This window comes from Hyaena hyaena, unplaced genomic scaffold, assembly GCF_003009895.1.
Source record: "Hyaena hyaena isolate Hyena2069 unplaced genomic scaffold, ASM300989v1 scaffold_78, whole genome shotgun sequence".
NCBI classification, from domain to species: domain Eukaryota; kingdom Metazoa; phylum Chordata; class Mammalia; order Carnivora; family Hyaenidae; genus Hyaena; species Hyaena hyaena.
The window spans coordinates 2,084,268-2,111,027 of NW_024080710.1; the positions used below are offsets into that span (position 1 = coordinate 2,084,268).

The window sequence follows — 26,760 nt, forward strand, 5'->3', positions numbered from 1 at the left end:
TTAATAGAGCCTGACACCCTTTCCTGATGAAAATAAATGGCCTACAGACAGGGGTAGAAAGAAACTTATTGAACTTGATAAAGAGTGTGTATCTACAAAAAACCCAAAGGTAACATCATACTTATGGAGGAAGACTGGATACTTTCCCTCTGAAATCAGGAACAAGACACAGATTCTCACTTACCTCACTTCTATTCATCACTGTACTTACTGGAGGTTCTAGCCAGAGCAATTAGGCAAGAAAATGACACACATTCAGATTGAGAAGGAAGAAAGAAGTAAAAGTATCTCTTATTTGCAGATAATAGGATCTCATATACAGAAAATCTTAAGAAATCCACTAGAAAACAATTAGAAGTCATAAAAAATTCAGCAAGACTGCAGGATATAAGGTCAGTATACGCTGATCAGCTGTATTTCTGTTCAGTAGCAATGAATAAACTAACAATGAAATTAAGAAAACTTCATTTACAATAGCATCCCAAAGAAGAGAATACTTAGGAATAAATGTAACAAAAGAAGCATAAAACTTAATACTTGAAAGTAATGTTATCAAAGAAACTAAAAAAGACCTAAATAAATGGAAAGACATCTCATGTTCCTGGATCAGAAGACTTGGTATTGTGAAGAGGCTAATGGACTTCTGTGCTCTACTCTGGGAACATGGGTCCTGGAGGCTCCATCAGGGCAGCACCCAGCTCACCAAGAGAGGGAAGAAGAGGGGACTACTGAGTACCCAGGGTTACCTGGAATCTGTCCGGCACTTGTATGGATGAACCCTTGCCTGGTTATCTGGAGAGAGCCTGCAAGCCCTCAAAGGTGGGTCTGATATGCTAATGCTTTCCTGTGGATCTCTGGACTTCTGTGCTCTACCCTGGGAACATGGGTCCTGGAGGCTCCATCAGGGCAGCAACCAGCTCACCAAGAGAGGGAAGAAGAGGGGAATACTGAGTACCCAGGGTTACCTGGAATCTGTCCGGCACTTGTATGGATGAACCCTTGCCTGGTTATCTGGAGAGAGCCTGCAAGCCCTCAAAGGTGGGTCTGATATGCATAGGAAGGTGCTTGGCAAAGTCAGTTGCACTGATGGGTGAGAGGAGGCAGCATGAGTACCGATATCAGCCTCAGGCTGTGTGGTCTGAGTGTGATCTGGCTCTACCCTTTGCTGGCTGTGTGACCCTGGGTATGCCAATTACCCTCTCTGTGTCTTTGTCCGCAAAATATAGTAAGAATGCCTTCTTTGCAGGATTGTTATGAGAATTAAGAGAAGATAGATGCAAAGTCCTCAGCACTCAGTATGAGCTCAAATGTTAGCATCAGAGGCACCCTGAGGAAGGCCAGTGAAAATGACTGCCGGCCCCACCCACAGGGATTCTAGATCAGTTGGGCAGTGCACTAGAATTTGTATTTCTGACAAATTCCCAGGTGCTGCTGGTCAGGGGCCCGTATTTTGTGAACCTCTGTGTTTTGGAAGGGTGGTGAGTGCTGTGGAAAGGAAAACAGAGCAGTTTTAAATACAATGATGACTAGGCAAAGCCAGGACACCTATACAGGGACTAATCCAGGTGGGAGACGCGGGCGGCTTCATGGTGGCGGGTGGCAGTGAAAGTAATCAGGTTCTGAGTCTGTTTGGAAAGCAGGACCGACAAGCACTGGATGGGGTTGTGTGAGAGTGGGGGCAGTGCTGGTGACTCATGGGGTCTGGCTGAGAGGCCTTGGGGACAGAGCTGTCATTAACCAAGACCACAAATCAAGTTCGGGAGGTCGCGGCCTGACCGCAGTTCCATTTGGACCCTTCTGAGTGGGAGCTGACTATTCATCATTCAGCTAGGGCAGGTGCTTCGGCGGCAGTTGAGTGCAGGAGTCGGGGATTAGCGCGCAGTACCTAGTGGCATGGTAACTGTGACACTCACTGCCTAGCACAGCCCAGAAGCTCTCTGTCCCACCCTTACAGGCAGCAGCACAGAGCGACAGCCCTGGGGCAAGGAGCCCAGCTTGGGAAGGGCGTCCCTGCCCACAGTGACTGCCCCGCGCTAGGGAGGGGCGTGAGGGAGCAGCAGCAGGCCTGCAGTGGCCACTAGGGCCTTATTGTCCCAGCCCAGTTGTGTGTGGCTCTCACAGGCTGCTGGAGACTTTCCTCTGACTCCCTAGAGCCAATTCTCCTGCTCCTTAGGTTCCTCAGAAATCATGTGGTAGAAGGAATGAGAAGAGACAAATGCAGCTTCCAGAAGCCACAGGGCAGGACACATGGAGAAAATCCCAGCCTTGGGACCAAGTGGAGGGACACAAAGCAACCTTTTCAGGCCAGCTGGCAGTGGTCACTGTTTGCTAGAATGACCTCTCCAAATGGAAGCCCCTCGAGGCACAATCCGGTTCAGAATGGGAGGTCACTGGCCCCAGCCCAGGCTAGCAGTGGTGGAGCCTGAGATCCTAGTGGACCACTTCTCCCCAGTGCTGTTTGCCCAGCTCTTCTATGAGACCGAAGAAGAGAGTCTTATTTCCGGTTTCCCTGAATGCTGACCCACCAGGCCCAGAGGGCCTAGCTGGGCCTTTCTTAGCAGCTCTTCCAAAGGGGAGAAAAGGACTGTGGCTAATCTGCGCTGGGCTTCAGGTCACTGAGCCAGCAGATGGGATGCTTGAGCCTGACTCTGGCACCCTCGGCCTATTCTTGTGGGCTCTGAGGGTCCACAAGCCAGGTGGCGGAGATGCCTCCGCAGGCCTTGGACCCTTTCCAGGCCCCAGGCTCCTAGAGGGCAGAGCCGGCCTTCTCTGGGCTTGCGGGTTGGTTCACAGCACCTTCGGGCCTCCTTCCCCTGTAGTGCTTCTGCAGTCCGTGAGCTTATATCCAAAGGCAGGGTAAATAGTTCCAGCCACAGACCCCTCCGACAGGAAGGCAGTGAGCCCGGGAGAACAGAGACAGAGGAGCAGCAGACTTATCTGGGGAGAGGCTGGCAAGCCAGCAGGGGTGGCTTACTGGGGGCTCGGCACCATTGCTTCCTGAGGCATTCAGGACGCTGACTGTTCAGCTGCCTCTTACCCACCTTGCCCGAAGTCCTCCTTCCCTCCCAGCACCTCTGGTGGGAAATGCCCCAGCAACGTGGCCTGCCTGGCTTCTGTCTGGGCTACGGAGAGCCCAGATCACAGGGCCAGAAGAGAGTTTGTCATGGTTACTGTTAAGACGAGGCCAGTGGAGAGTTAGTGCCAGTGACACTGAGCGATGCCCCAGGAACCCCGGCCACAGGGGAGGGGTTGGGCAGAGGCAGCCCCTCGCCAGGGCAGCTAACATTTATTCAGCACGTCCTTAGGTCAGGCTCTGCAACAGCCCTGGGAAAGTGGTCCTTAACCCTGCCCTTAGAGGCGAGGACACTGAGCAATGGGGAGACTCCAGTGCTTTGTCCCGGTCACAGAGAAGTCGTCAGGAAGCTGGGTTCTCTTTGTTTGTTTGTTTGTTTGTTTGTTTATTTTGATGTCTTAATTTTTGTGAGAGAGTGTGAGCAGGGGAAGGCCAGAGAAGGGAGAGGGAGACACAGAATCTGAAGCAGGCTCCAGGCTCTGAGCTGTCAGCACAGAGCCTGACACGGGGCTCGAATTCTTGACCCGTGAGATGATGACCTGAGCCGAAGTCGAATGCTTAACCGACTGAGCCACCCAGGTGCCCCAGGAAGCTGGGTTCTAACCCAGGTCTGCCAGAGCTCAGAGCCCCCTGCTGGATGCCTGCTGTGGGGAATAGGATGCCAGGGGGCCTGCGGGTGATCCTACTCGCAGTTCCCTGGCTCGCAGTGGCTTCCAGGTGGCGTTGGTCGTCCTCCACCTCAGTCTGAGGAGAGACGGAGGGGTCTCCTGCGTGCTAAGTGCTACTCTTGCCTGGGGTTAGTTGTAGCACAATTACATTATAGAGGGAGGCAGAGAGGCCTAGAGACGTTTAGCAATTTGCCTGAGAGCACACAGCAGAGCTAGGGCATGGGCAGCTACCCCCAGGGTGAGACCACCAGCGATTCTCTCTCTCTCTCTCTCCCCTCCTTCCTTCCTTCCCTCCCTCCCTTTCCCTCCCTCTCCCTCTCTCTCTCTCACTGGGGAAGCATCAGAGCACCAAAGCCTCTGCATCTGAGTTGTCTTGATGGGAGGGATGGAGATCATGGATGGGGAGGCAGGCAGACTGAGCAAAGAATCCCTGAGGCCCTGGACCCAAGGCCTGTAGGACACACAGCTCAGAAATGAGGGCCACCCCCACTGAAGAGGTCATCTGTCACCAGGTACTTGAGAGGACAGACAGACAGATCCTCAGCTTCTCAGCCTCCTGGCCTTGCCCCAAGAGGACGGTTTTTTTTTAATGTTTATTTTTCAGAAAGAGAGAGGGGAGGGAAGGGGCAGAGGGAGAGGGGGACGGAGGACCTGAAAAAGGCTCTGCGCGGACAGCTTTGCTGCTGATCCCAGTGAGCCGAATGCGGGGCTCGAACTTACGAACTGCGAGATCATGACCTGACCCGAAGTTGGACTCTCAACCAACTGAGCCACCCAGGTACCACCCCAAGGGGACAGTTTTAAGGCTGTCTCTGAACACCCAGCCCTAACAGGCTCCATGGCTAAAAATGACCCCTCCAATATGGGTTGAGTGTCATCCTGGCTGGGGCATAACCTAGTGCCCATCAGAGTCCAGAGCCTTCTAAATGGAGGGCACCTACAGACTTCCGTCTGTCTGGGGAAGCTGTGTGGGAGTGGAAGGGAGTCCCCAGAGACCGGCGGGTCTAACCACACAGGTAGGAAGCTCAGGACGAGAAAGCAAGTTGGCAGCAGAGTCCGCATGGCCACTGGGAGGATCCACCCACCCCCAGAGCAGGTGACTCTAACCGAGCCTTTGGGTCCTTCTCTTTATGGTGCACATGCTGCTCAGACCTAGAGGGTCCCTGGGTCGTGGGAGCCCTAGGCTTTTCTGACAGGTTTAGGGCAGGGCATTCCTTGGCTTGTGGCCCTCACCGGCATCATGAAATGCCCTTCCTCCCTTCTTGTGTACTTGAACTCTGGGAAGGGAGAACCCTGGGCCCCTGCCCCCAACCCAGGGCTGAGGAAGATGTCAGCCCCATACTAGTATCAGGGCCAGGACTAGGGAGCCCCAGTGGCTTGCAGCACAGAATTTAAGGGGGCACCAAAAGCCTCAGTAATCAAGATGAACATGTTATTGTGATGTTTATAATGGAAATTAATGCAGAAAGTCCCTTGTGTTAGTTTCTTATTGCTGCTGTAACAAACTGCCACACACTTAGTGGCTCAAAACACCACAAATTTATCCTGTCATAATTGTGGAGGTCAGAAGTCAGAACTGAGTCTTAGCAAAATCAAGGTGCTGGCAGGACCTGCTCCTTCTGAGGGCTCTTGGGAAACCCCGTGCCTCGCCTGTTCCCCTACTAGACGCTGCCCACATGCCGTGGTTGTGGCCTCTTCTCTTCTGCTTTCCTCCTTACATCATTACCTCTTCTGCAGTCAGCCTTCCCTAGGCCTCCCTTTTAGAAAGCCTCCCTGGATAATCCAGTATAATCTCTCCATCCTTAATTTAATTCTGTCTGCAAAGTCCCTTTTATTAGGTGAGGTAACACAGTCACCGGTCCCAGGGGTTAGGATGTGGACATTTTTGGGGGAGGGGTCATTATTTTGCCTACCACGTCCATGGTAAATCTCAAGATTTCAAATGAAGACAGGCTCTGTGCGATTAGGAGGCGGCACTCACAGGGTCTGTGCCAAAAGCAGGATTGCAGCCTGTCCTTACTTAAAATTTTGATAATTTATTCATCATGGATTTTATTTTTGCATTAACTTGCATTTGTGAAAACACTGCAGTAAAATGTTTATCCTGCTCATTGAAGTTTCTGACACCTTAGGGTTTGCACAGGTGGTGAGTCCCTCATTTGCCTTGTCCTGGTCCCCCTTGCTTAGTAAAGCATTTAGAAGAGTGGCCATGCACCGCACACTCAGGCTTCAGATGAGCCCCCCCATTCCAGCCCTAGGGCTCCCAGAAGCCCCTCCCTTACAGAATTTTGCCCACAGACCCCCGAGGGTCTCTATTCTTCTCGCCTGGTGCTGCCAAGCCCCCAGCTTTGCTTTGCTTTGCACCTGCCGAGGCTGGCTATCCATCCTAGTCTTCAGACTTCGGAAGTATGGGATTGTGGGCTCACTTCACTGGGACAGAATCCCGCCCTGGAAAGAACCTTTGCAGAAAGGTAATTTAAGTCTGGATGGAAGGTCTGTCACTTACTAGCTGTGTGACCTTGGGAAAATTCTTTAAGCTCTCTAGGCCTTAGCTGCCACGTCTCTAGAATGGGGACATTAATGCTCACTTCTCAGGGCTGCACAAGACACCTTAGTTTAAGTCCGAAGCAGCAGCTCTGAAGCCAGGAGCCCAGAGTTAGATCCGAGCTTGTAACCACCCCTCTTTCCCCACCCCCCATCGGGGTGACCCAGACAGTTACCTGGCCTTCCTGGGCTTCCACTGCGCCACCTGGAACACAGCAGCCTGCGGGGAGCGGGAGCTCCTAGAGCCAGTCCTCGTCCCCCCCATTGGCAGTTGGCAGGGACCGTCGCTGGGAGCTGCTGGCATTCATTCCGCCGGAGCCTAGTACCCTGGAGCGTTCGGGAAAAGGGGGTGAGACGTCTGAACCCGGAGCTTTTCCCGGGCCGACTTCAGGCGTGGCCTTTCAGAACTCGCGAGTGCGGGCCCTCCTCCCTCCCTCCAGGGTCCGGGCCCGGGGCTGCGGCGGCGGCGGCGGGCAAGACGCTACCTGCGCGCGCGTGCCGGGCATTCCTGCCCCGCCGTGCCTCCGCACCGGGCGCGCCATGGGCCTGATGCCGGCCTCGCGGCCCTTCTCCCGGTGCTGCGCCTGCCCGCGGCCGCCCTGCCGCCTGCCCGCCTGCTGCGCGCCCGCGGCCCCAGGTAGCGCGGGGACCGGGTGCGGGGGAAGCGGCGGCGTCGGGACCCCGCGCGGCGGGGTGAGGAGGGTGCCGCGCATGCGTCTCGCGGGGCGCGGCCGGGAGCGCGCGTGGGTTGGGGTGCCCGCCGCGCAGTGAGGTGCCAGGCTGGGGGAGCAGGGGGCGCGCGTGTTCTTGGCTCGAGGCCCCCAGTGGGGACTCGCAAAGGGTCACCCCCTCCCCCCGCCACTACTGAGGGGACCGAACCTGATGGGAACCCTGGGCCCCCGACTCCAAGAACAGTGCTCGCCCCACATTTGCCCCCCACCCCCACTCCCGGACCTCAGGAAGGCCACTGTGCCGGCCTGGCTACCACCGGGAGGGTAGGGATCTTCTGCCCCAGGGCTGGCTCGCCCTGGTCAGGACCCCCGGCTAGATGGTGTGTGCCTCTTGCTGCCGTTCTCTCTCCTGCGCTGATGTCACCCTGTTGGTTGGGGAGGCCTGGCCACGGCCCAGCCTGTTGGTTTCAGCCCCCAGGGCAGCTCTGAACTGTCCAGCCCCTAGAGCGGGCCATGCACCTGGGCGCGCTCAGCGATGAAGGGTGGGTTGACAAACCTGGGGAGGGGAGCTGAGAGCAGGAGGGGCTTCCCCAAGTCTGAACCTCCGGAGAGAATTTAAGGACGTTTTTCTTTGTGTCTCTTCCCTGATTGCGGCCTAGTCCCCACTCCGGGTCCCGCCACCCCCCAATTAGAGAGAGCCCTAGAGGAGCCAGAGCGGGCCCGAGGTCTCCTCTCAGGAATCCGCTCCAGAGAGGGAAAACCAGGCCCCTTCCAGCTGACAGAGCCCGGGGCCCTAGGCCGGCCCTCCGGGGTCAAGAGGCCACATTGACCAAGCACCTGCCGTGGGAAGCTCTCCCATGGCTGCTCACAAACCCCCCCCCCCCCCGAAGCGGCAGGGAGACTGAGGACTGTGCCCAAGGTCATCCAAGACAGGGATCTGAGCCGGCTGACTGCTGGGTCCGTGGCCTGTGACTTCTGCTGCGGCAGGGGGATCTGGGGAGAGGGGATCAAGGGCTAGGGTCTGCCGGGGAGACCGGGCAGGGCGGGAGGCTCGGCCCTGCTCTGAGCCCTCTGACAGGTTCATCAAGAGGAAACGGAGACGCAGCCTCTGCCAGTTTCCTCTCTGGTGGCAAAGCCGGTACTTTGTGAAGAGCGTGGGCTGGGGCCTCGAGGAACCCGCACGCTGGCTGGGTTTCCAGGGATCTGACAAACCTACTGGAACTGGTTCTTGGCAAGTCTTCCCCTCCGAGCTGTGCCAGGAGGGCTGAGGGAGTGCAGTGTGGCTGTTGCGAGTCGCCAGGCTCTGCCCGCTCCCCGGGCAAGGGGAGTGAAGGAGGCCAGGCCCCGGAGCCTGAGGGCAGGTTGCTCCCAGCAGGGGGACAGCTGGGAAGGAAACCCTAGGAGGCTGGACTGGAGTGAGCTTTCCCTGGCGCTCCACAAAACTTCTTTCTTTAGAAGGCGATGAGGGGACAGCTTGCACCTAAATCCTGCACAAAGTCTCATGCAAGGCTCCACGCAGCCCTGCTGGGAATGTGGGGTCAGTCCCTGGCCTGGTGGTGCCTCACGGCCCCTGGCCTCGGGCAGGGCCCTCAGGGCAACCCCTTAAAAAACAGTACCATTATCCCATTTTATAGATGGAAAAACCGAGGCCCAGGAAAGGAGGCCATGTCTCTCCTCAGTAGCTTAGCTGGGATGGACACCCAGACCTGTGCACTTTCAGGCTCAGCATCTTTGTCTTTACGGCCTACAGTCTTGACCACCACCTGCTGCCCGTGTCTCCAGCCCCACCCCTAGCCCAGAGCTGTCACCAGGCTCAGCCCTCAGAGGGCCTCTAAGCCCTGTGATCCGTGTCAGACCCCCACCCAGCAGGCTCTCTCCTGCTCATTCTTACACCCCAGTTTCAGCGTCACCTCCTTCCCCAAATCGCCTGTTTGGAAGCACCTGGGGCCCTGTGGACTTCTCTTTCCTGGCTCTCCCAGCCCTGTTTAGGAGGCTGGGGTGAGTGGGGAGAAGGCCTCACAGGGAGGCCATGGGTGTGTTGAGGTTGGGCCGGGGCGGTCAGAGTTGGGGCTGCTGCACGGACAGCGGGGCTGGCCCCTGCCTGCACCCCAGAGGGAGGTGGGGGCAGAGCCTCGCCTGCCAAATTGCACTTTATCTTGAGGAAGGGGTGCGGGGGTGGGAGGCAGCAAGGGGGCCCAGCTGAGTGGGCCCTGGTAGGATTTATGTCTTTACAGCCCTCGGGGCAGCACTGAGGCTGTCCTCTGCCTAGAACAGGGTGAGGCACAAATGCGGGAGTGACAGCAGGGTGGATGGACAGACGGACAGACAGAAGGATGGCACATGGCCTCAGGATAGAAAATGGGAGAGCAGGAAGGGCTAGAGCCCAGAGGAGGCTGGATGGGATTACCCCAGCTTTGTGGATCTCTGGAGGGAGTTTTAGAATTCTCCTCAGTGTCCCTGACTGTGGCCTTCAGTCACCTGTGAGCCCAGGGTGCGGAGCCGAGTGCGTGAATCTGGATCGCTCGCCCTCCTTCCCTCAGCGCTCCTTGTCCTCTACCCCCGGTCCAGCACGAGCTCGGGGCTGCAGAGCGGCAAGTGTCTTCACGCATCTGTGATAGAGCGCAGGGAGAGAAAGAGCGAGAGCTCTGTGGTTATGCCCAGCTGCCATAGGCAGGGACATCTGCGCTGTTCCCCAGGGCTCATGGGAAACTTGCACAGACCGAAGAGGAAAGAGACCTCCAGGTGGGGGTCCGCGCACGGGCCAGGCAGCAGCAAAGCAGACGAGTGGGGACGCTCGAGGAGTGGGTGAGGCTGACAAGAGGGGAAGTGTGTGTGAGCAGGGAGGGAGGCAGGAGGCAGGCACTGAGGGTGCAGTGCCAGGCCAGCCCCCCCCCCCCAACCCCTTTCAGGGATCCTCTGCTAGTGGGCAGTTCCCCCTGCAGGTTCCAGAAGCCGAGTTGCTGGGTCGTATGGTAATTCCGTTGTACGTTTTTTAAGGCACCTGTTTTCCACAGCGACTGACTGCACTGATTTACGTTCCTGCCAACAGTGCACAAGCCGTCTTCCGGTTTCCCCACATCCTCACCAACGCTTGGCTGTTCTCTGGGCTTTTTGATAGCAGCCATCCTGATGGGTGTGAGGTGGTGTCTCACTGGGGTTTGACTTGCATTTCCCTGATGACCAGGGATGCTGAATCATAACGTTCTCCTATGAGTGTGTCCTCTGTCTTGTTGTGTGAGCTGTGCCTCGTCTATTCTTGCTGTCCGGTTCCGCACAGGGTCTGAGGAACCCTTAATAAGGTTCCTCAGGCTTCAGAGTGCCTGGGTGGCTCAGTCAGTTAAGCGTCTGACTTCAGCTCAGGTCATGATCTCACGGTTCGTGGGTTCGAGCCCCACGTTGGGCTCTGTGCTGACAGCTCAGAGCCTGGAGCCTGTCTCAGATTCTGTGTCTCCCTTTCTCTCTCTGACCCTCCCCTGCTCACTCGCGCATGCTCTTCCTCAGAAATAAATTAAAAAAAAAAAAAAAAACATTTAAAAAGAAAAAAAACAAAGGTTCCTCAGGCTTAGTTAGACAAATTCCATAGCACTGGACAGGCCCCCTGCGCACTGTGCCCTCCCGCTCCCTGTCCCAGGTGGCCCAGGGTCCGGCTGCCTAGTGTGTGCCTCCCCAGATTCTCATTTGCTCCCTCAGGAGACAGCCACTTTGGGGCCTGACAGCAACCCTGCGCCCCATCCTCCCAAGCGCCCTTCCCCCCACCGAGCTGGATAGCCGAGGGTGTGACCGCCTCCTCTCTGTGCCCAGGAATCTTTGGGCAGCGCCTGGAGGACACGGTTCACCACGAGCGGAAGTATGGCCCCCGCCTGGCCCCCCTGCTGGTGGAGCAGTGCGTGGACTTCATCCGGGAGCGTGGCCTCAGCGAGGAGGGGCTCTTCCGCATGCCGGGCCAGGCCAACCTGGTGAGGGACCTGCAGGATTCCTTCGACTGTGGGGAGAAGCCGCTGTTTGACAGGTGAGCGGAGGGAGAGGGGCGCAGGACACGGGCTCCGGTGGGCAAAGGCGGCTGGCACCCGGGGGGCCTTGGCAGCAGGGTGCTGGGTGGCATGGCTCCCCACAGGGGCCCATGTGCTCAGTGAGTGCCTCCTCCCCCCACTACCCCCATGGGCAGAGCACTGGGCACAGAGTCTCTGCAGCCGCCCTCTGGGCCTCCTCTCAGGGATGGGTCCCCCATAGACGGGGCCTGCTCACGTCTATGCAGGCTGTTTTCACTGTGGATGCATGGAAACCCAGCCCGGGCAGGGGAGAAGCCTCTGCTGGCTCCCTTTGGGACTCCAGCCCTGCTGCTGGGCCTCCCTGTCAGCTCCGCAGCCCTGGGGTGACCCAGCCCCAGGCCCCAGATGGCAGTGCAGCAGCCCCACGTGGTGTCAGGTATCAGGGGTGGAGAGCCAGTCTCCTCCGCCTTCCCTGTGCCAGTGCCCATCCTGACCCATCCTGGGGCTTGCCAGTTCCAGGCCTGCGCTTTGTGGCTAGAGTCAACCTCACTTAAGAGCCCAAGTGTGACCTGGGAGGTGGGGCTACTTGGAGACTTCTTCTCCCTGACAGGACCCCACCCATTATGGAGCGGTTTTCAGAGAAAGTTGTTTCTGCATCAAGCCAAACTTGGCCTCTGGGGAGCTGCCCTTTGTTCTCAGATCTGCCCTGACAGTCAAGGCCCGCCTCTGCCCCAGGATAAGGCCATGGGATTCTGCCCGCAACCTTGGCCTTCCCAGCCCTTCTCTCAGGGCAGAGCACCCTTGGTGCCTCTGGCTTCTGCTCAGACCCATCAGCACAGCTGGGCAAGTTAGTCAGTTCCCTTCTGGGGCTGTGGAGCCTGGGACTGATCCCAGGGGAGCTCCGCCCGCTGGAAAGAAGAGCTGTCCAGGGCTCGAGGTGTTCTCTTGAGGGCTCTTAGGTTCTCTCTCCAGGTCACACCTACACTAAGGGGAGAAGCTGATTGGGACCCCAGGGCAGCCCTCCCTGCCTAAGTGCCCAGCCCCCTTACTGCACGCTCAGAGCCCGATCCTCGGGGACAGAGCTGGACAGGGGGCACTGCCCTAGAGGGTCGCAGAGGCTGGTGGCACCCGCAGGCCTGTGGGCTGTAGAACAGTCTCCTTGGGTTCTGGGGAAGGGAGCCTGGATTCAGGGCAGGCGTGCGTAGGAGGGGAGGGTGGTGAGGGGCGTTCAAGGAAGAAGTACCAAGAAGAAGCCCTGAGCCTCTGTTAAAGGGAAAGGCTCTGCGGTGAGTGGGGAAGGAAGGAGAGGGTGAGGAAGTGTGTTTCTAGGCAGAGAGGTAAGCAGGTGAGGGGGTCAGGGTGCCAGGACAGGCTCCCTAGACCAGGGCGGGGCAGAGGACCTGGACAGAATAGCTGCAGGGACCTGTGGGGCATGGGGCCGTGAACTGGGGCTGCCGCACTGGCCGGGGTGGGGGCAGGCCTCCCAGGCCCGGGAGCACTGTAAGCGGAGGGCATGGAGGGGGAGCCTGGATGGGGCTCCAGCCAGAGAGGCCTGCAGAGTGGAAGGGCTGCTCTCAGTCCACTTGCCTGGGACAGAAGAGCTGTCACCTCCCCCACTGATGGGAGATACCGCAGATGGGCCTTGGCCATACTTCTGTGCTTATGTTGCCCAGGTCTTCACCAAGGGCAAGCTTGCAGATCCTCCCTGCTTCCTCCTCCCCCCACCCCACCCCGCATTAGCTCTAGCTCCTGTGATGGCCCGCACTGATCCCACAGGGCTCCAGGGGACAGGGAGGGCACCGGGCTCAAGTCTGGGCACCCACTGGGGCTGTGAGCACCCAGAAAGTGGGGGGTGTTGGCAAAGGAGGTAAAGTGGCCTGGGAGAAGGTAGTGGAAAACCTGGACAGCAGCATTCTGGGTCCAGGGACTGAGGTCCCCTTAGCCAGGCCAGACTAAGAGCCACCAGGCCTGAGGCAGAGAGGGGCCCTAGCTATGAGCCTGAGGTATATATGGGGTCATAGAATCCCAAATGCTGTAGCCAGAAGGGACTCTGCAAGCCCAGCCATGGCCAGCCAGGGCCAGGTGGCACCTTAGTGACACACAGCCACCTCCTGGCCCCTGGCTCATCTTCCCTGAGCGCCTGCTGTGAGAGAGATGCAGGTTCAGGGTTTAAATCCAGGGCCCTAGAAATACAGATGAAATACCTAAGGCCCAGGCCCATCCAGGAAGGCAAGCTTAGAGGTGCCAAGACCGCAACCCGAGGAATGAGCCCAGAGGCCAGCAGGCCCGGGGTCACTGTCCTCCACTGGAGGCACCGCAGCCTGGGCAGTGGCAAGCTGGGAGTGGACACACAGGGCACCGGGGTGATGAACACACAAGCCCCGGCGTCTGTAATGTGAATTCGGAACTCAGAGGCTGGAGGAGAGGGCCTGACCCCTGCCCGGCCCCTGGTGGCCTGTGCCGAGAGATCTGCTCTTTCTAGGAGCTCAGCAGGCCTGCATGGTATGTTCCCTTGACATGGCCCCTCCCATTCCATCCGTGGGCCAGCATGGGAGCCCCATCACCCACCCCTCACCCACCCCCTACTGAGAGCAGAGCAGCTCTGAGTTGCCCTGCAGAGAGGAGCCTGGGGGCAGCCACCAGGCTGTGAAGGGGACCTTCACTCCCGCCAGTTCCCTGGCTAACAGCGTACACACACAAGCACACGCATGACGTGAGAGCAGAGGCTACCCCTGGCGGCGTGGCTCAAGGTGCTGGCCACTTCTGGGGTTTCCTGGTGTTCCGGGCCTCACGCGTGTCCCCCTGCCCACAGCACAACAGACGTGCACACGGTGGCCTCCCTGTTGAAGCTGTACCTGCGGGAGCTCCCTGAGCCTGTGGTCCCCTTCGCCAGGTACGAGGACTTCCTCAGCTGTGCCCAGCTGCTCACCAAGGACGAGGGGGAGGTTAGTGGCTCCTGGGGACCCATCCTGGGAGGTGGGCCTGCCGGCAGTTGGGCAAACTCTGACTTGTAGTGACTTCCGTGGCACATAGATCCTGGCCTACAGACCACTCTGTAGGATGGGGGGGTGGGGGCTTGAACCTGCCACTCTGTGAAGGGGGGCCTGGAGCACCTTGCTCTGGGTGTGGGAGGGTGCTCTGGATGGAGCATGCCTGGAGCATCCTGTCTTGTATAGGGTCCTCTCTGCGTGCAGGCCTCAGTCTCTGGGATGGGCAGGTACCTCGGAAAGCAGACCGGGCTCCAGTCATGGTCCTGGGCCCCCAGCCAGTGGGGATTCCTGCACCCCTCCACCTCCACCTCAGGGCACCCAGACCAGCCACAGGGTTCAGAAACCACCAGACCTTTCATCTATGTATATTCTGCTTCCCCCCCGAAGAATTTGAGTCTGCTTCCAGGATGGAGGGCTCCCACGCCCACCCCCACCCTCTCCTGCACTGTGCGTGAGCTGGGGAAGGACTTTATTTGCCCCCTGTGGCCCTGAGGGAGATGAGGAGCCTTTATCTGGCAAATGCTTGTGCCTCCGTGAGTGTGCTGCGCCCCGGCCCTCACATTCCTCTTTGGCCCTGCAGAGGCATTAACCTTCAAAAGGTCACGAGCCTGGCCCACCGCTCCGCAGAGGGAGACGGAGGTGGTAGTGCCTTCTGGTCACCTGGGGCCCGGCTGCGTGGGCCTTGGCTGGGGGTCTGGACTCTGGTTTCTGCCCCGACTCCCAGCTCACCCTCTTCCTCTTTCCCCAGCCCTCTCTCCCTCGAGCAGAAGGGTCTGGGGTCTCACTGCCGGCCTTTTAAAGTGTCGTTTTTCTCTTTTCAATCCCAAGGGGACGCTGGAGTTGGCTAAACAAGTGAGCAGCCTTCCCCTGGCCAATTACAACCTGCTCAGATATATCTGCAAGTAAGTGAGTAGGGGCAGGGAGCTTCCTTTCCCTGCGCTCCAGCTGCGGCTCCGTGCCCTTCCCAGAGGGGGCTGGGTACCTTCTCCCACCAGCCCTGATGGAGGCAGTGAGGGCCACAGAAACATAGCCCCCGTGCACATGGAGCTCACAGTCCCAGGGGAGCAGGTGGTGGCAAATACTCCCCAGTGAGGGGGCACACCCTCTGTCCCCTCAGCCTTCTCTGGGGGCCTCTCGCCATCCTCTCCCCCAGGGGTCTGCCTCCTGAGCACGACCTGGGCCCAGGTGCCTAGAGAGGGCATGCAGGGTGGCCCTCACCTAGCCCCATGCCTGAGGGTCTGGGCCTTCCTGGGCATCCGCCCCCACGCCAGGCGGGAGAGGCGTCCCTCCCAAACCCCTCCGAGGGGGAAGCTCTGCCCCCCTCTGAGCTTGGCAGGGACAGCTGGGGATGCCCAGCAGCCGTGGAGACGCATGGACGTGGCAGGGCATGGGAACGGGGCAGCTCCCAGCAGATCTCGCATCGGGTTTTGCTTTTCTGCCAACTGCCTCTTCCTTACCGTACAGGTTTCTAGACGAAGTTCAGTCCCACTCAAATGTTAACAAGATGAGTGTCCAGAACCTGGCAACTGTTTTCGGACCTAACATACTTCGGCCGCAGCTGGAAGACCCGGTAACCATCATGGAAGGTAATCATGGAGGCGTGCATGGCGCTGCTGGGTGCTGCCCTGCCTTGGCCGGGCCCATGGGAGGGGGCTTCATTCCCCGGGAACTGGCAGGCGCCTCTAGACCCTCTGACCCCATGGGATCCAGCTATAAAAGGAAAAGGAACTTTGCCCTGTGGGTGGGGTCACCAGGTGCAATTAGAAAGACAGGAGGGGCGGGGGGTGGTGGGGGGAGGGGAATGGAAGAAGTCAGCGCCCTTGCCCTTGAATATACATAGATGTTTTTACTTTCCTTAAGTAATTTTTTATCAACTAGTTGTCACAGGCTCCTGGATGTTAGAGCCATCCCTTGGGGAATAAATACGAAAAGTAACAATAGTAGCTGCTTTCAATATGCAAGGACCTCTACTAAGTGCCTTATTCATATCCCTTCGTTTTAATCTTCACAAGCGGCTCATGTGTGGTTACTACACCCATTTTACAGATGAGTAAACCAAGGTCAAGAGAGGCAAGGTGACTGCCTGTTAGCCAGATTTACCAAAGGGCACAGGTACGGGCTGGCCCAGAAACAGAGCCCAGGCTCAGAGGGCCCCTGGAAGACCATTTCAGAGGGGCTAGTGAGGGAGGCCTTCTCGCAGACAGGAGACCCACAGCCAGGCTGGGCTGAGGTGTGCCGGGGCCGGCCGGGTCTCACACAGGGCACCAGGCGAGCAGAGGGCAGAGTTGCTGTTCCTTGTTGAGCAGCCCTATCTGGAGCTCTCTGTCCTCCACCAAGCCAAGGTCATGACTCCTGGTGTGGCGCCCTTCCTCAGATCCCCTCTGGCCTGTCTAGCTCCGTCTCTCACCCCAGGCTCCCCGTTTCTCAGCCTGCCAGGTTGAACAAACGGCCAACAGCAAACACAGAGTTCCTGCTTCCCCCAGTTTTCTGGCCTAAGAATTCCTTTATTTTCTCCGGGATTCTTAGTTGCCTCTAGTGGGAGTGTCCGCCCAAGCACCCCTCCTTCCGTATCACCTGGAAACCTTCCCAGTCTCTGGTCTTTGTTTAGTGGAGGGTGACAGGAGGGAACGAGGCAAACGGATAGGTACCACGGCCCCATCGTACTGCCCCTTTTGTCCCGGCCCCCTAACCCCCCGGGCTGAGGAATACAGGCTCCACAGGCTGCATCCCAGGGGCCGTGGCCTGGAGAAGAGGTATTGCGTATGTGACTGTGTGTGTGGTGTGAGGGGGTGGGTTGTGTGTGTTGGGGGCTGCAAACACCTATACGTGTATGTATGGAATTATGTGTTAATGACCATCAGTGTGTGGGACTGTATGCGTGTGTGCCCACATGCACCTGTAAGACATTCTGTCCCTGTCCCAGATCCCCCCCAGTGTGTGGACGGTCAGGCACAGCCATCATCAGCCGCACAGGGCAGTGACATGGGACACCCTAGGAGGCTGTGATGTCAAGGTCCTGGTTTCTGGGGCCAACCTGCCCCTGGCGCGCCCTGCATCCTCAGCGGGCATCGTGCCTGCTGCTTCCCCAACATGCCATGGGCTGGAGGCGCGGTGCCCCCTCTGTATCCAAGGAAGGGGATTCGTGGGTGGGTCCTTCTGTTGGTGCTAGATTTGGAGGGTTTGGTGGCTGTCCTTGCCTTTGGGGGGGTGGGGCAGATGGCTGGCTCTTGCTGAACCCTCTCTGGAGGCGCGGCCTGGCTCTGGACTGCAGACACCCTGCGGCACATCTGGTCTGGAGATGTGCCAGGCTTTCTCACTCCCTCTTCCTGCAGGCACATCCCTGGTCCAGCACCTGATGACGGTCCTGATCCGCAAACACAGCCAACTCTTCACCGCGAGGGCCGAGGAAGGGCCAGCCTCCCTGCGTGGGGGCCCACCGTGCACAGTGGGGTGGGGCTCCGAGGAGGTCCCAGGGGACCAGCCGGAGCCCAGCAGCCCCGGCCCCCTCGGCCTGCCGTCACACAGGACCTCTTCTCTGGACGGGGCCACCGTGGCGGCGCTGTCTAGGACCTCCCCCATGGGTCCGGGGGGCCGAGGTGGCCCAGCCGCCGCCAGCCCTGGGAAGAAGGTGCAGACTCTGCCCAACTGGAAGTCTTCCTTCTGGCAGCCGGGGTCCCGGTCGGGGAGCCCAAAGGTGGGCAGCTCCTCCCTGGAGGTGCCCATCATCTCCTCCGGAGGGAACTGGCTCATGAACGGGCTGTCCTCCCTGCGTGGCCACCGCCGGGCCTCCTCGGGAGAGCGGCTCAAGGACTCGGGCTCTGCGCAGAGACTCTCCACCTATGACAACGTGCCCCCCCCCAGCGGCCTCTTTCCCAGCACTCCCAGTGTGGCCAGCACGGCGTGGTCGGGGGCCTCCTCTTGCGAGGCATCGGCCAGGGCCTCTGTCAGCAGCTGCACAGCCTGCCGGGCCAGCGACTCGTCCGCCTGCAGCTCCCTGCCCACCGAGGGGGGCCCGGAGCCGTCCCCTTTCCCCAGCAGCAGCGACGACCGCAGATCCCCGGACCTGGCCCGCGGCCTGGACGAGGTGGGCACCTGCATCAGCAGCAGCGAGCCCAGTGACCCAGGCAGCCCCACCCAGGACTATGCCCGCTGCTCCGAGGCTCTCCAGGGCCTGGTCACAGAGCTCAGGGCGGAGCTGTGCCGGCAGAGGACTGAGTACGAGATGAGTATGAAAAGGTAAAGGGCTGCAGCCGCTGGGTGAGTGAGGCCGGCACCCCTGGGAGCAGAGTGCAGTGGCCCTGGGCGGTCAGCCTCTGGTCACGGCCTCGGGCTCAGAAAGCAAGCCTCCAGCCCCTGGAAGCCACCTTGCTGGGAGAATGCCCCCAGGGCAGGGCTGGGAATGGAGGGGTGGGGGTCCTATGTCTGGGGGAGCTCTGGGGCCTGGTATGCAGTCCGAGCTCCATAAATGCCTGCGGGATGAACGAGTGAGTCGCAATCTCAGCCTTAGCTGCCCAGAGCACCTTTAATGGAGGGGTTCAGCATGGGGGTCCCTCTGTGGCCCTCAGTGAGGAGGTGGGCCCCCTGAGGTGTGTGCGAGGGCCCAAGGAAGTGCCCCTGTGTGATGCAGACCCTGGGCCAGCTAGCCTGGCCGGCTGACCCGGTTGGGGCTGATACGGAAACTCCTTCCAGGACTATAAGCCAAGTTTCTGTGAGGAGGGAGCGGGCGGCGCTAAGCCGTGCCCTCCTACCCACCCGCCCTGGTCACAGGAGGATGCCTCGTGCCACATTCTGGGACTTGCAGGTTTCTTCATTGATGGTCCTAGTTTGATCCTTCAGCTTCCCTGTGAGGAGGGCTTTTTCCGGTTCTGAGGTGCCAGGTTCTCCAACCAAGGTCACTGGCAGAGCCTGCGTGGACAGTGCTTCTACCAGTTGAGCAGGGCTGGTAGCCCCTTGCCCCAGCTGTCTGACCTATGAATCAGGCCCCGGCCACTAGCAGAAGGTGTCAGTGTGTTCTGAGGTCTTCCTTTCTCCATCGGAGACCGTGGGGGTGGGAAAGGGACTCCTGCTTAGGACTCTGAGCCTGGGATCTCTGCAGGGAGCTGGAGTGGCAGCGTTTGGCCCTTCTGTCCCGCAGGAGGTCAGGGAGGGTCACAGCAGGCGACGTCTGAGCTAGGAGTTGAAGGCCTAATAGCACTGAGCTGAGCAAGGAGGACACAGCATGAGTAGAACTGTGAGGCGTGCAACTGCGGGAGATAGCCCAGAAATGTGAGCGCCGGGCTGGGGTTTACCAGGCAGAGGAAGAGCCGGGCGCCCTGCAGATAGAGAGGAAGGTGCAGCTGAAGATGAGCTCACAGCCAGAAACTACGGCATACATGGCGAGCGTGAGGACAGGCTCAGGGGGCGTCAGAATCAACCTTTCGCTTCCTCCGCTGTTTGTGGAGCCACCTTGAGCTTCTAGTTCTTTTACCTTCTCAGAAGCTTGGTTTGTCAGGGGGACGGTGCTGTGTTTCGTGGAGGCTCTGGGTGACACTGCCTGGCCGAGTGCCTGCCCGCTGGGTACTGGCCAAGCACCCCAGGAGGACTGTCTGACCCCAGTGTGTATTGGCCGAATGTCTGGCTGGCAGGCTCTCTGGGCTCGGTGACCTCACCCATTTGGCACGAGGATTAAGGGCCACAGTGGATGGGAGTCCTCAGCACAAGGCCTGGTGCATCCACAGTGCTCAGGAAGCTTCCACTGCTCACGTTTTCTCCTGCTTGGTGGGTTGGGGGCTCTCATAAGCAAGGGGACAGCAGCAGCCTTCGTAGTGCCCTCACTAGCAGGGTGGTCCGTGCTGTCACGCTGGGCAGAGGGGTGGCTATGGAGAGGAGGAACTCTCTGAGCACGGGAGAGAATAGAGCCCCATCCAAAGGGTCTTTGGGGAATACATCTGCACGCATGGAGTTTGCACTGGGTCTGGTCTGGGGAGTTGGGGGAAACCAGCTTTTGGCCCTGCTTCCCAGGACTCAGAGCCCCTCCTGAGCCAATTCTTACATTCGCAAAAGAGAATGCATTGAGTGGCTGTGAGGAGCAGACACTGTACTGGATGCTGGGGACAGAGCCAAGACCAAAACTGATCAAAACTGCTGTCCTTATTTATTTATTTTTAATATTTTTATTTATTTCTAGGAGAGAGAGAGAGACAGCGTGAGCAGGGGAGGGTCAGAGAGAGAGGGAGTCACAGACTGAAACAGGCTCCAGGCTCTGAGCTGGCAGTAGCACAGAGCCCGACGCGGGGCTCGAACCCACGAACCGCGAGATCATGACCCAAGCGAAAGTCGGACGCTTAACCGACTAAGCCACCCAGGCGCCCCTGCTGTCCTTATTTTTATTTGGTTGTGTGTGTGATGGGGGCGAGGGGGAGAAACCATGAATAAGATAGATTTTAAAAATCTATGGTATGTTAGGGGCACCTGGGTAGCTCAGTCAGTTAAACATCCGACTCTGGCTCAGGTCATGATCTTGCGGTTTGTGAGTTCGAGCCCCACATCGGGCTGACAGCTCAGAGCCTAGAGCCTGCTTCAGATTTTGTATCTCCCCCTCTCACTGCCCCTCCTCTGCTCATGCGCTGTTTCTCTCTCTCTCTCAAAAAAAAAAAAAAAAAAAAATTAGCATTAAAAAAAAATTTTTTTTTAACCTATGGTATGTTAGAAGTTTAGATAAAGAGGGGCGCCTGGGTGGCTTGGTCGGTTAAGCGTCCGACTTTCGCTTGGGTCATGATCTCGCGGTTCGTGGGTTTGGGCCCCGCGTCGGGCTCTGTGCTGACTGCCAGCTCAGAGCCTGGAGCCTGTTTCTATCTGTGACTCCCTCTCTCTGACCCTCCCCTGCTCGTGCTGTGTCTCTCTCTCTCTCCTACAAATAAAAAAAAAAAAAAAAAAAGAAGTTTAGATAAAGAACTAAGCAGGGTGGAGGGCGGGGGAGCATGGGAAGAGAGGGGTGGAAGGCTCTGCTGGGACAGGGAAGGCCAGATGCAGAAGCCCAGGGAGTGCCGTGGGGAGGGGCTCGTGGAGTGGGGGAAACCTGGGTGGAGGGCAGTGGGTGGGGCTCCAGGCCAGACATGTGGATGTCACGGACCTAAGGGGTAGCAGCGGAGGTGGAGAGAAGAGCCAGATTCTGAACGTGCTTGGAAGGCTTACTAACTGGTCAGATGTGGGGGTGAAAGAACGGACGGACTCAGGGCACATTTTTGTCTTGGGGGAATAAATGGAAGAGGGTGTCCAGTGTGTGGGACACCAGGGCCGCAGAAGTGGTTTGGAGAAGAAGGGTCAGGAGCCAACTGTGGACCTGCCAGGTGCGGTGCTTACTAGGTTTCTGAGTGGAGTCGAGGGAGATAGAGGCTGAGAGGTCGTCGGCACATAGATGACGCTGCGGGTCTGGAGGCTGGATGAGGTCACACAATGGGCCACGTAGAGAGGAAGATGGGAGGCCCAGGTCCGAGAGCACCAGGGTGGGCAGGGGGAACCAGCAAAGAGGGGGCTGGAGCCAGAGGTGGAGCAGTGAGGGGCCGTGGAGGCCTGCTGCCACCTGCCGTGGGCGTCCTGTGTGACAGCATTTCCTGTGCTCCCAGGTCAGGTCGGGGGCTGGGCTGCAGGGAGGTTTCCTGCATTCATCGCGCTTTGTGCTCGTTGACTGAGGATGGAGGCGGGGCCTGGTCCTGGACAGGGCGGGGATGGATTCTTACTCCATGTACGTGGTGTCACAGGTGTTATGCTGTGCACTCGGGGCCTTCTTTGTTCATTGCAGCTCCTGGGGGGAAGGGTGTCCCCGGCATTTTTCCAGAAAAGACGCCAGGACACAGTGGTTTTAGATAAAGAATGCAGTAGTTTGTGTCCTACTCACAGTCACATGCCTCATAAGCAGCCAGGCCGAGGCTCAGACTCGTGTTTTGGGTCTCGGGAGCTGGGCTCAGCATGCCCCGGAGGCCTTATGGGAGGTAGTCATCTGGTTGAAGAGACGGATGTGCTTTGTACTGTGAGGTGTCAACATCCATATAAGCAGGTCTGTCGTGGCATGAAGCAACACTGATGTGGCCTCCAGGGGAGGATCCAGAGAAGTATCCCTGAGGGGGAGACATTGGAGTTGGGCCGTGAAGGACAAGTAGGGATGGAGGGGCCTCCTCAAATGGGGTTTCCAGTGAGTCGCCATGGGAGGCAGGGCAGCTGGTGGGAGGCCAGGGTACGAGGGGACACCCAGAAGAGCGGAGGCGAGGGGACGGTTTCCTACTTCTGTCTCCATTTGGGGACCAGTCCTGCTTTCTGCCAGCCAGCAGTCCATTCCTCAGCGGACAGTTGGCTTGGAGGGTTAAGTGGACTTTAAATTTTAGTAAGGACTCAGGCTCCCAGCCTCAAGTGCCACAGGGCCAAATGCTCATGCTAGCATTTCTGGATCACAGGCAGAGGGGCGGTCCCCTGGCGGTGCAACCTGTTGGCTCACGGGTCTTGGGAGGAGCTGACGGGGCCCGTGGGGCCTGCCACAGAGCCTGGTCTGAGCCCGCACGTGTCCTTCCCTCCCCGAGATGCCTGACCAGCTCCTTCGGAAGGAGTGCACACAGGCACAGGTTTGCTGAAACCCAGGCAGCCAGAGACTAAAGCAGGGTCTTTCTTCTTGATTTTAAAGACTCGAAGAAGATAGTGCCCACCTGAGGAAACGAATGTTGCAGCTAGAAGAAGAACTGGACCAGGAAAAGAAAAAGTACATGATGCTGGAAATAAAGCTGAGGAACTCAGAGCGGGCCCGGGAAGACGCGGAGAAGAGGAACCAGCTGCTGCAGAAGGAAATGGAGGAGTTCTTCTCAACCCTGGGAAGCCTGACTGTGGGGGCAAAAGGTGACAAAGCCCCCAAGTGAAGGAGGGGGAGGAGTTCCCTTCCGCAGAGGTGCTCGCCCACCCCTGGGCAGAGACGGCCGGTGGCCTCGTGAGGAGCCACGAAGCCCCACAGCTTGGACCTGGGCCTCACTGGTGCCAGGAGCTCCAGCACCAGCTGGAGGGAGGAGCCCCGACGCCCCCAGTGGGGGCTGTTGGGAGCCCAAGCCCCATGTGGGATCTGGGTGCTGCTCCAACCATGCAGGGCCGGGCAGGTGTCGGAGGAAACGGTCTGGTGACCCACCAAAGCATGGCGCCTGGGAGCTGGGCGGCCTGCTGGGAACACTTTGCATTCTGTATTAAACCTGCTCTCCTAGCATGAGGCTGGATGCCGGACTCCTCCTTTATGGTCATGCAGGATTGGAGGTTGGGCTTACCAAGTTGCTCGCAGGGTTGGAGGTCCCCGGGGTGTCCCCTGGGCTTCAGAAGTGGGGTGGGAAGCTCCCTGGGGAGCACCCAATGTCGTCACAGTCACAATCTGTGCGTTGCTCCATCCTCCCAGCGCCCAAAGCAGGATGATTTTCCTCAGGCCCTCTGCCTCTGAGCTGCTGCCACAGGGCCTGGAATCCCTCCCTGGCCTCCCACTGTAACCTGCTTGCCTTTGCTTGGCCCCAGCTCTGTTCCAGGCCCAGAGTTTAGGAATCCAAGCCCAGCGTGGGCGACACACGCCTCACTTCTGCCCCCAGGCCCATGCAGGGGCACAAGGCATGTGTCTGAAGGTGACACGGTGATGGGAAGTGCCCATTCTCTGTCCTCCACAGCCTCAGTCTGTGTCCGGTTTCCCTTCAGACTCCCATCTAGCTGGTGCTGATCCCTCTCCTGTGCCCGTCCCCCCTCCTCCAGCTCATCCTCAGACCTCAAGTCTCCATGAAGGCAGATCCCTCAAGAAAACTTTTCCCTGCACACACGGTGCAGGCCTGGGCCAGAGCTCCTGGAGATGGGCTTAGGGAGCACCAAAGGAGTGGCCTCTCAGAGGAGAGGACTGGCCTCCGGGGCACTGGCTGTGTCCGTGACCCTTCACTGACTCCTGCTCACAGCGTCCTTACATACCACCTCCTGCCACCCTGCACGCCACAGTGCCCCAGTTGATGACCACTATCTCTGGAAACGTCCCTCAGGGGCAACCACCCATCCCCCTAGAGCCAGGTATAAACTACTGCACTGAGGCTTTAAATACCAGGGTCTTGGTGCTCCCAAGAAGAGCTCACTTCATACCATGAGATGAAAGCGCACAGGCGCAAGTCAGCTGGGAATCCCTACGGTGGGGAGGCAGGCTGACCCCAGGCCTTTTGCTGGGCTGCCTGTGGCCGCACCAACCAGGAAGCCAGGGGCCTGCCAAGGGCACTCAGCAGCATCAGTAGTAAGTTCCCTTGGGGGGATGGGGCGCCTGCGTGGCTCAGTCGGTCAGCATCTGACTCTTGGTTTTGGCTCAGGTCATGACCTCATGGTTTCGTGGGTTTGAGCCCCGTGTTAGGCTCTGCACTGATAGTGCAGAGACTGCTTGGGATTCTCTGTCAACCTCTCTCTGCCCCTCACGCTGTCTCTGTCTCTCCCAAAATAAATAAACTTAAAAAAAAAATTCTGTTGGTGACCTCTGAGGAGGGGGTTGATCAGTGAACAGCAATACCCGTACCTACTCTCAGGCCGTTTACAGCAGATGATCCGGGTGACCAGCTTCCCCAGAAGGTAAAATATTGGTCTCCTCCCTGTTCAAGGAGAAAGAGAAAAGAAACTGAAGTGATTGATTCCTCAACAAGATAGGAATTGGCCCCATGCTCAGAGGACAAACTGAGGCTGGAAGATAGGTGAGAACACCAGTGCATTCTTAGGGTCATGGGTTCCCTCACCACAGTCCTGGAATTCTATCAATTCTGATGGAGAGAAAAACGCCACCAGTTTATCAAAAGAGCAGAAAAGACAAAAAAGGGTTTCACGTGATGAAAGGGGAGGTTGTCTGCCTTCTCTTAGCCATCCTTCCTGGCAAAGGCTCAGCTTCTGGCCAAGTGCTGGCCCAAACCAGCTCCTGAACCCCATCTGCCACCTGCTGGCAAGGCTAGGATCTGCAACTGCAATTTTTCTCTGACATTAGTTGGCAATATTCAGGAGTTCTGTCCTGTTTCTGTCGCACTGGCACTCTCCATTCTGTCTGTTAAACAGGGGCTTCTGCCCGTAAAGTATGCCAGGCACCAAGGCTGTGAGGGGCTTTGGCCCCTAATACCCTGTCCCTGTCCACTTAGGTTCTCCCCAATTGAGTTGCGTTTACAGAACCTATTCTCCAACTGTGGATTCAAATTGTACCTATTACATTTAATATTAGGTAAACTGATGAATTATGAGTGTGAAGAGATACAAAATTCATGTTTTGAAACCTGATTTTTTTAAAAAATGATTTAGAAAGAATAAAGGCAAGTTGCTAACAAAATAGTTAAATTATGGATGAATCAACCACGCAATAGTGGAAAATTGGCAAAATTCTAGGATTCTGCTCTCAGGTTACTTCAGAAGTGTTATAAGTAGCTGTTGGACTTTAAAGCAAAATGTGGAAATTACAAGTCAAACTATAGGCTTAATAAAGACAACTGTCCTTTCTAAAAGAAGAATACACCAATCTTTAGGGTGAGAGAGAGAGAAAGACACTCCTGGTTTTACCTGGCTGTTGACTAACGGACCAGGCATGACCACTATGTACTCCCTGCTGTAAAAGGGCTTCTCATGGAGTCCAGTATCCGTGTTCCCAGCCCTGTGCACAAAACAATGGGAGTAACAGTAACATGTTCCACTGACTCCCTCTCCTTTAGATGCAGGGCTCCAGCCCCCTGGAGAGTTCTCCCAATATCCTCCATGGTTCTGTTGGGAAGGGACAGTTTCTCGTGCATACGAGCTCAGAGCTACGTTGATATGACAGTGCCTCTTACCCATGTAGTCACCAAAAGCCACCGTCTTTGCCAGAAATTGCCACCCTTCTCACCAAGCACACTGCTACTACCATGCTCCACCAAGCCCTGTGACAGTTGGACCTATGAGGTGCCAAGATGGTGTGGAGGTTGGTAAGAAGAGATTCTACCGCGGAAAGCTCTTTGGCACAAAGAGCTTGGGCCCGTGCCGCCGCCACTGGAAGTCCTTAGGGGAAGGACTGTGATCTGTGCTCTGTGATCTGTGTTCCCTCGTGTCTAGAGTGAGGATAACCTCAGAGTGCGTGCTGGGCCAGCGGGTCTAAGCGTTTCACATGTCGTTAGGGGGTGTTATTCTCTGCACTTTACAGCTGAGGACTTGGGAAGCACAAAGAAGTTCAGGACCCAGCCCACGACCATATGCAAGTCAGTGAAGGAGTCAGGCTTCTGTCCCAGGGAGTCTTAAGAGCCTGTATTCTTAATTAGTCGTCTAAGTTCAAAAGATGCTGGCTTGATAGTTTTAAAACATTTCCCCAATCATGTTTTGATGAGGTTTGTGCACAGGATGCAAAATGAGTGCTAGAAGAGATGTCTAAATCAGATGGAGGGCAGAGGTGAGGGAAGGCACTTCCTGTTTTATATGCTGATGTGTGTGCTTTTGCTAGAGCAAAAGGGTGTGTGTGTGTGTGTGTGTGTGTGAGAGAGAGAGAGAGAGAGAGAGAGAGAGGGAGAGAGAGAGAGAGAGAGAGAGAGACGGAGCCAGGGTGAGTTGGGGTGGATAGGGGAGGATAGAGGGCTAGAGAAGGTGGCAAGGATCTGGTCACAGAGGGTGGGATAGGCTGTTAGCCTTTATGCTTTAGGAGAGGATTGCCCCACAGGCTTTTCACTCATGTGGGGAGAGAGGGAACAAGACCTAGATCATGGCTTTCATAGAATTTTCTAGTGGGGTAAGATAGACCGTAAAGAAAAAGAAGACAGTAGGCCCTAAATGGAGTTGCTTATACTAAGCCACATATCCCTGAACCAAGACTGACTG

The 26,760-nt window shown here is 57.5% G+C and overlaps 1 protein-coding gene across 2 annotated transcripts in view; it reads left to right on the top strand.

Annotated features, from left to right (window-relative positions):
• The window catches only part of ARHGAP22 (Rho GTPase activating protein 22), a 169,327-nt gene extending 145,091 nt beyond the window's left edge, over nt 1-24,236 (top strand). For both annotated transcript variants that reach the window (XM_039233763.1, XM_039233764.1), the window contains exons 5-10: nt 10,758-10,965; nt 13,758-13,890; nt 14,764-14,837; nt 15,400-15,521; nt 17,268-18,171; nt 22,589-24,236. In XM_039233763.1, coding sequence (XP_039089694.1) covers nt 10,758-10,965; nt 13,758-13,890; nt 14,764-14,837; nt 15,400-15,521; nt 17,268-18,171; nt 22,589-22,817 — 1,670 coding nt within the window. In that variant the 3' untranslated portion in view covers nt 22,818-24,236. The remainder of the gene's footprint in view (nt 1-10,757; nt 10,966-13,757; nt 13,891-14,763; nt 14,838-15,399; nt 15,522-17,267; nt 18,172-22,588) is intronic.
• The last annotated feature ends 2,524 nt before the right edge of the window (nt 24,237-26,760 follow it).